At 26.2% G+C, this 9378-nt stretch overlaps 1 protein-coding gene across 1 annotated transcript; it reads right to left on the bottom strand.

The window, feature by feature from the left end:
• bic (bicaudal) lies at positions 1 to 8806 on the bottom strand. Its single transcript, XM_003708189.3, has 4 exons — positions 8579 to 8806; positions 4787 to 5158; positions 750 to 877; positions 1 to 662 (listed from the first exon to the last, which is right to left on the bottom strand). The coding sequence occupies exons 1-3, from the start codon at positions 8654 to 8656 to the stop codon at positions 767 to 769; spliced, it is 561 nt and encodes a 186-aa protein (XP_003708237.1). The 5' UTR covers positions 8657 to 8806; the 3' UTR covers positions 1 to 662; positions 750 to 766.
• Positions 8807 to 9378: the final 572 nt, after the last annotated feature.

The following is a 9378-nucleotide window of genomic DNA, read 5'->3' as shown; positions in this document are numbered from 1 at the left end:
TTTCCAGCAAAATGAATTTATTCCATAGATTACGTTACAAAATATTACATCCCATTTACTCCACGCTGGGAAACGCTGTTGCAAGAAACTATTTTAATCCGTTATCAACTCCATTGATTAAAATAGAGATGCCTTGACATTTTGCCTATTTTTGACTTTTTCTATACTGCTTACAAATTTCTTTCCCCTATATAAAAACACTGTGAATAGGTGGAAAAGTACTATCTCTTACCAAAAACTTCATATTATTTTACTAATCAATATCTATATAAATTCATTGAATTTATTTCTGTTAAGTAAAAATATGCGAACATAATAGGACAATGAAAACTGTGTTATTAATATACTATGTCATATTTCCAATACTATATCTTGTACACAATTACTGTTACGCAATGTTAATAAAAGAATAAGATTATTTTAGCCGTTTTAAAGTAAACTCTACCTGTTAGCAAACGCAACAAAGTAAAAAACTTTATCTGTAGAAATTTTTGATTTCTATAACAGCTTTCCTTTTATTTCTTAATAACTTACTCATTTAGCATTATTATAAGGTTTGTCAAATATTTATAATGTATGTATAGTGATACTTCATTTATGCATTGCTTTTGCAACTCGTATTACGTGACTTGTCAATTACAACTGTTAGTTGCATGAAATAGCTGTAAAAGAAACAGTAAGATACAATTTATCTCTTTCCCTTTTTCAATTCACAATTCGATTTATGTGAATTCGCGTTGTAAAATTACCTTTTTACTGAACACTTTTAAGCCTCAGGTGTAGCTAAGGGAGCTTCCTTCTTTTCATCAATTACAACGGCTTCTTTTTTATCACCAACTGCTTTATCATTTTCATCCACTTCTTTTTTTGGAGCAACCTTAAATTTAGTACATGTAAATTGAACAATATTACACGGACATTCCACCAATACACTGTGTTGTAATTATTTTAACTAAAATAATTTTATACACAGTGCAAATAATACATAAACAAAAATAATTTATAAGAAACTGTTATTAAAAAAAAATTAAAAATAACAAAATAACCTTGTTTAAAATAAAACAATAAATTTATTAATAGTTAAATTAATTATATTTCCATAATTTATATTTGCTAAATGGGTAAAAAAAAATAAATTTTATGCTATACAAGAATGTCTCAGAATTAATGTTTAAAAAAATATATATCTACAACACAATTATAATACTAATCGAGTGCTTTAATTGTACGTTTTTACATAAGATAAATGTCTAAATTAGAGAATTTCCTCTTATTTACTAAATTTAATAAAGTTGCATTTACAGAAGAGAATTTTTGTGCATCTATGAAAACAAATCATCGTTTTTCATTAATTGTTTAGATAAGTATTATTCCAGTGTTGTTTACGTCAATTCCTTGATATAATATTAGCCCAGAACTTTAACAATATACATTTGGCATAGTGATTATAAATGCAGTGTATACGTTATATAATTACAACTTATTTTCTGTGCAATGTAAAAGAACACTTAAACATGGTATTCAGTCAAAGGTGAATTGAATATAGTTGTACAAACTCCCCCTTCCTCTGATTTAAACTGTTTGAAATATTTTTATGGTAATATTTAAAAAGCACAGTATACTCTTCGCCGATAAATAACTCAAAAGAATTATGTAACCGAAACTACCACGCTTGTCAAATAGTTTGACAGAGGTATAAAACTTTCGAAAAAGTTTTGGACTCTGTCAGAAGGTGTCAAGCGTTCAGGAAAATGAAAGGTGGACGTATGAAATACTATCTATGTATGTATACAATAAACCCAATAGTCAGTTAATCATGACGCTAACATATAAAATTGCTTATACTTCAGACCATTCGACTTGTTTACTAAAGTATTTTTACTCAATACAGTGTATCCTATATACTGTATAAGTATTAAATAATTTCTTTTTTAACACTCTATACATATTCTTGTGAGTTTTATTCGGGTATAGTGCTGACATTATTTGACACAACTTCGAACGGGTTTTTGATACTTATATGACTTCAATTCAAATCCGGAACTTTCATTAAAAAGAGATATCTAATCATAAGATTGAAAAAACAGTAATTATTTAGAATTTTTTCTTCAAAAATTGGAAGATATTTCTGAAAAAAAGTTTCCATTTAAAACATATTTTCAAATATTGATGATATTTCTTACAAGCTTTAACAAGCGATAAAGTTGTGGTATTTCTTCTGGAACATATAAACGCGGTTTGTGGTTATCATTGGAGTTCAAAGTCTTTAAAATTTAAAATTGAGAACTTCAAAAGATTTATTAAATATACTATATTATCTAGTTTTTTGAAACATTAACTACAAAAGACAAAATGTCAGTAGCTTGAATATGAAATTGCGATTTTTCAAAAATATTCTTTATTAATAAACCGCTTCTTTATGAATAGAACACAGAAATATATGATAAAAATACAAAATGCTTTGTTCACTCTTCTATAATTTACTACGCTAAATAAATCTTTCCGCATTTTTAATTTCAAATTTTCCAAGCCAAAACATCAGTGATCATTACAGAACGCGAGAATTTCAGGGGAAATGTTCGGAAGTGTATTTATTATTTGCCAATATTTTAAAAGAGTTTATGAAGCAGCTCTTACACTTTTTGATTACTAATTCCTCAATTCTTTAGTTAGACACGGCGCCTTAATCGCAGGTTTCATTGTTCAGACGTCAATAATTGATTTATAATGCACGAATTGCGCAGTAATTATTAACAAAATGTTGTAGTATCATCGTATGATAGGGAAGAAATGTATTTACCACTTACTGGTAACATTTGATATCTTATACTAGTCTAACTCCTGCCAAAAGTTGAAGTTTAGCAGTCGAAGTTGTACATACTTAAGGTCCTTCAGGAACTGCCAATAATCGAAGTTATGCGTATATGACACTTGTCATAAAATTGTTCAAATTTAAAGATACATATCAATGTGACAAAGCTTATATGATAATGCAATAAATTTATAATACACTAACATTTTATGACACTAAATAAAAAAATAAGTATAATTTTTACAACCGATGAATTATTTATCGGTTATTAACATAATCAATCTCTTCTGCACACGAATTTCATAGCTCGAACAAAACTTTAGGGACATCGGTTGACATTTTTATTCTTATTTTAATATACCTAAAACAGTTTGTTATGTGACAAAATCGCAGCCAGAAAGTGTTTATTTTTTATTTTCTATTATAAAATGCCCAAATATTTCAAATTCACTGCACCGACATATAAATTCTATTACACTGATATATAAAATTCTCTTAGCACATTGATGTGAGGATAATTTTTTGAAACCTATCCTATGTGCTTGCCGTGATTCTAGTCTGCATAAAAGCATATCTATATTGCCAATATCTACGTTGCGTTTTATAGCGATAAATCTATAGCCTTCGGTATTAAAGTATTAAAATACTTTACATGATTTTGTTAGACACTTTTTGAAAATAGAATTGAATAAAATAACCAAGTATATGTACATGTACACCAATTTTGGTAAAATTTGAACCTCGTTTATATATAATATACAGAAATTCAAGTCTATTGATAAAATTTTGGAAAAGCAGGGATGTATAACTAAAAAGTACATTTCTGGACAAGTTTTTTACCTTTTATCATGAATTCTGAGGCACCCTATAGATGTATTATATGTACTTTTATATATATAAATCAATTCTTATAGCATTATGACGCAATACTTTGTTCATCTTTGATATCTTAAAAATTCAGTAAAAAAACATATAGCCTACTTATCAGTGAGATGTCAATAATGCCATAAAAAAGCACTTTATTTTCAATCTTTTGTCAATAGAATTTGAAGTTTTGATCTAAAGAAGAACCAAACACAATATTGTAAAATTCATTTACATTGATTGGGCTTGTGAATATTCTTTCTTCGCTTGTTGCCCTTTTCTACATCTATTTAACAATTATTGGCAAAATATAAAACGTTTGAAATTTAGTTTGGCTGTTTATTAAGCGACCTAAAAATCCTACATTTTTAGATGGAAAAAGGCCGCGTAATGAGCAGTGAAGACACAGAAAATTATTCCATTAGAAAATAATTGATTTGATTGACGACTTTAATGAATGTAGAAAAAGGCAACAAACGAACTTGGAAGAATCCCTCGTGACAAAGCTTGAAGCTCAATGAATAAATTTGAATTTGAATATTGGTGAAACAATATTACTTCAACAATCAAATTTTGTTATTTCTGATTCTTTTGTTTAATAAAACTATTGTTGATATATTTATAAAATTTCTCTAATTAAAATAAGACACAAAACTTTGAATCGCATTTATTTATTTTGTTTGCAAAAAAAATACGTTATTACTTATTAAATAAGCAAACATGATTTGGTCTCATTTGAATCAGTAAAACTTTACAATTATAGTAGTAAAAATTTCATCAGTAGTTAACATGCATATTTTTCCTGTAATTACTATAATATAATATTTGTACTATACATAATATTTAAAAAAAATCATAAAATTTAAATTATTTCCTATTTCATACCAAAAAACTAAATGAAAATTACAAAATTATTAAAAAGTTTTAGACCAGCATAATATCCTAAACATAAATTTTATATTTCTGAATTCATTGGAATCAATTTTTATTACAAATGAATTTTATATCTGTAATAACAATATTTACATGCACTACATTTTATGCACATTTCACAATTTCTTATATAACATGTATAATTCTAAATTATTATTATTCATATTAACTTGTTACCTCCTCTTTACTAGCTTCATCAAAGTTTTCCACTAAATCAGGAACCTCATCATCTTCTTCCAGAGTTACTTTACCAACTGTACTACCAGAAACTGTACTTGCTAGTCGTTTTAATTGTGTGACACCTTCAGGACCCAACTGACTTATTATTCCCGGTAACATATCAGTTATTTGTTTGTTTTCGCCATGACCCGTAATGGCAAATGTATTTGCAGACAGGCTAGCCTGAGCTTTTGGATTATTAAAATGTATAACAGTACCATCATCCTTAATCATATTAACTTCCTCTATGCCAGGAATTGTATTCACAGACAACTTTTTCAAACAACTTTGCAGTTTTTTATCATCTGTAGCAGCCGTTGCATGTACAACCTGAAAACATAATAAATGTAAGAAATAGGAAGAAAATTACATGTTATAAATATTTCTTATGCAAATTATATTTTTTTGTGTATTAGCTTTTAAAAAATGAACAGTGATTCATAATTATTTAAAAGCTAACAATTGAATCTTACAAAAAACACCCTGGGAATACCCCCCAAATTTTAACACAGTTTTACAAGTTCATAAGTCATATGTGATTTAACATATCTGATTTAATTTTTCATAACAAGTTATGAATTATTTTATGTATGGTTCTATGTATAAATGAGTGATAGTTTATAAGATACTTAGTATATGTTTTTAATATTGTTAAATATTGAAAAAATAAAATTTATTGTCGATTTTTTTAAGTAAAGCCACCTTAGAAGCTGCAGGGCTTGCAACAAAAACTGACATTATTTTTCATGTTGCTGTATGCTGGCCAAATCAGTGATGGACAATAATAAATACGGTTAACTGTCTCCATTCTCAATATTATGGATGAAGATAGAGAAGTTTGTAATACAGAAAGTCATGCAACATTTGAAAGTTTAAATTTTAAAGTTTAAATTTAAAAAATTTAAGTTTTTAAATTGTTATATTTGTAAATTTTAGAATTTCTAATTTCAAAAATTTGTTAATTTGAAAATATCTAAATTTTGAATTTGTATGTTTTAAGAGTATGTGATATTGGAAATATTAAGTTGGAAACTGTGAAAGTTTATATATTTGTATGTATAAAAATTTTTTAATTTCTAAGTTCCTAAATTTGGGAATTTATGATTTTTAAAATTTCTAAACATTTTGATTTGAAAATTGGTGATTTGTAAAATAAAGCAAAAAAAATTTTTAAATTTGGAATTTGCAAGTTTGAAGGTTTTAGTTCCCAGTGGAAGTTTGTGAATGTAAAAAATTGGAATTAAAAATTTAAGATTGGAACCAAAAACAAATATACCATTTGCACAATTCTAAGAGTGACACAGAAACTGTATATTTATGTTCATAAACTATATACATATAATGCATAATAATAAGTTTGTAATTGATATTTTTAATTTAAAATATGTTTAAACTCTAACTTTAACAAAAAATAAACAAAATATTAGTAAAATTAAAAAATTATTAATAATGTGCACAAATTTAGCAACTTTATTATGCTTTCTAATAAAACGAAGGAGTGTATCTTATGTTTGTAGAAGAATTTAAAAGAAGTTCTGTGTAAACATTTAATGAGACCTATTATTTATAAAAGAGTATAAAAAATCAGTACAAGATCTAAGAACTGATCTTTTATTACAGTGTCTGGAAAAGGGGACCCAATGTGGTTGAAAAACTTTTATGCCAATTGCGTGAATACTGTATTGTATTTATTTTAACTGTCCTGCTTTAGATTGTGACAAACTACTAATACTCTAAACCTTCAAAGCTTCTTAAATCAATGCTGTATATTATCTTTCATTGTCAGCGTATTTTAAATTAATACATAATTGTACTTTATGTTGAGTTTTTAATTCCACTATGGTTCATTCAGTCAGGAAAATAGAATAATATATGTATGTACACATATACCCATCCACACACATGAAGAATTACATGCATTGTTTGCATTTAAAAAAAAAAAAAAAGAAAAAAAATCTTATATATTTCAAGATATTTTAAATGAATTGTTTGTGGAGACAGATGAATACTTTCTGCAATTTTCCACTATGGCAAGATGCAGTGCAATTGACTCTTAAACAATATGAAGTTGATTATATGTGACATTCTTTTTGATGAAGATTTTTTCCTTATATATTTTTATATAGAAATTTCCACAAAACGATATTAAATAGTCCATATAATAAACCATGACTTTGTAACAAACTAAATAAGTAATAAACTTCTATGTAATAAATAAATTAATATATATGTATATATTATTATCATAATTTATAATTATATATCTACAAATATACATATGTGCGAATAATTTATGTATAAACTGAGACATATGTATCTACATATTTGCTTTTATAATTTCCTTAAAAACATTTCCTTTTCTCCAACATATTTTATTGTAAAAATACAATAAGAACATATAAACATAATTAGCAAAGTAAAGCTTGTAATCAATAATATATTATATGTAATTAAGTTTTGAGAAAGTTATCTATGCACTTAACCATGTATAATTATTTTATATTATCCTCTTACAATATCAAAGTTTGACTTTTTTTTTTAAATCATTTTTCAATTGATCATAACAAACCTTTCTGATAAAATTCTTATCCTTCTGATTGCCTTCTAATTATTCATACCTGTAAATAATAATAAAATCCCAAAATGTTATTTCAAAAAACAATCCCAAGTGTGCAATTTTGTAGGACATCTAAATGTTCATTGTAAAAGTTGATCCAATGATGTTGGCTAAATGTGATTAAAAGCAACTCACGCTAAAAAAAAAAGACATCACAAGATATCATGTGTGGACAATATCTTCATGTGTTCAATGTGAATACATAACATGTATACTTAAAAAACTGTTTTCTTGCAAAAGTTAGATAATTACTAATTCCTAATTATTGGAAATTAGGAATTACCTAGCGTAACAGATTTATTATTCTGATAAAAAACTAGGCTATGCATGTCATGCATACTATAAATGAATATTTAAGATATTAAAGTATGAACATATCGGTTTATGTTAAAAAATTATGTCTGGTACTACCCCTTTTCTTATGTTGCTCTATATTATTTATTCAACTGCGGTATGTATTAGAAAGTTTAATAACTAGTTTGCCTATTTGTGCCTACGAATTATGGACCACAAAGGACTAACGTTAACTTACAACATATTTTATGATAGTACTGTTAAAATAAAAATTTTACTAAAAATGCTCTACTGAATGAATTTTATGTACACATAACATACTTACACACATTAACCATTAATAATTTACAATGAGTAAGGCTCGAATATGATGATACATATAAACTATTTAATCCATTTTATATATATCTAATTCCATTGTTGCAAATAACAATATTATTATAGTTATTTTCGTTTTTGAAATCTGTAATATTTTCTGCTTAATATCTAATTAATTGGATGTATATAGTATTTTAAAAGATAAAAATATATCATTTTTCAACATCCCTTATAATTATATTGCACTGTTAAAGAATTAAAAATAAAACATCAAAAGTACAAAAATAGCATTACAAATATAAAATACATATGAACAATTTACTGAAACAATTAACACGTGTTTTATGGGCTCGAAGTTTTAATGTCATGCAAAAATGTTCGTAAACTTAGAAATATTCTTTAGATAAACCACAGATCATTTGACTAGTGTTCAAAATATATACATTCATAAACTCTTACATACTGAACATTGTAAGAATATTTTATAACTTTATGTTAACTTTCGAAATAAATCTAAATACCTTCTTCTTGCGTCGTGGTGTTCCCTTACCACCAATTCGCACTTGAGCTTGAAGCTTCTTCAACTTTTCAGGATTCATGTTAACCTGCTCTCACAATGATCACTAACTTCTGATCTTCAATCACCGAATTCGAACAGGTTGCAACAAATCTGACGTAAAATTTTTCACGATAAAATAAGTTAAATGCAACCGGCGAGCAAACACGTGCTCTCTGTTCGGCGAAAAGGTCGAGAAAATGGAAGTATACGCTTCTTTAGCTCTCTACGTCAGAGATAGCTTCCGGTGAGGAACACTTCCGTTCAAAACACTGCACTGTTTAATTGTCCCCAACATTGTAAATATTCAAAATAACTATAAATATGCATAATAAAACAAAATTTATTACAAAATATTTAACTAAGTTAAAACATTTTTTGAGTTAAAAAATTATTAATTTTTACAACAGGTCAAATGAACATGGAGGTTATGGAATCCATTATGTAAAAAAGACTTGAAAAAAACTTGATGTATGTATTATACAGAAGTGTTTTTACAATAAAATTCAAAATGATTGTATCATGAATTCATAAGAAAGAAAATATAATAACTTGTAAATAATAAAACACTTTATGTAATAAAGATAAATAATTTAGATTTTTTGAATATGAAATTTGAGTAAAGTTTTCAATTCATATTTGAGCATAACTCATGCTATTGCAATTTAGTTGTTAATTTTTTATCTTCTTAGACAAATGTAAGGAAAAATAAAATTATGGTTTATACCTATTGTTTGTATTTATATAAATTTTTATATCTTTATT

The sequence above is a fragment of the Megachile rotundata genome, chromosome 4, assembly GCF_050947335.1.
Source record: "Megachile rotundata isolate GNS110a chromosome 4, iyMegRotu1, whole genome shotgun sequence".
In the NCBI taxonomy this organism is placed as follows: Eukaryota; Metazoa; Arthropoda; class Insecta; order Hymenoptera; family Megachilidae; genus Megachile; species Megachile rotundata.
Note: the sequence above shows the minus strand (reverse complement) of the source record. Positions and strands in the feature narration are given on the sequence as shown.

Bases quoted from the DNA above. Each gene is read 5' to 3' on its own strand.
- bic (XM_003708189.3), bottom strand. From the start codon at position 8,656: ATGAATCCTGAAAAGTTGAAGAAGCTTCAAGCTCAAGTGCGAATTGGT. The intron at 5,159-8,578 runs GTATTTAGATTT...TTATGTTTTCAG, and splicing joins CACCACGACGCAAGAAGAAG to GTTGTACATGCAACGGCTGC. The intron at 878-4,786 runs GTAACAAGTTAA...ACTAAATTTAAG, and splicing joins ATGAAGCTAGTAAAGAGGAG to GTTGCTCCAAAAAAAGAAGT.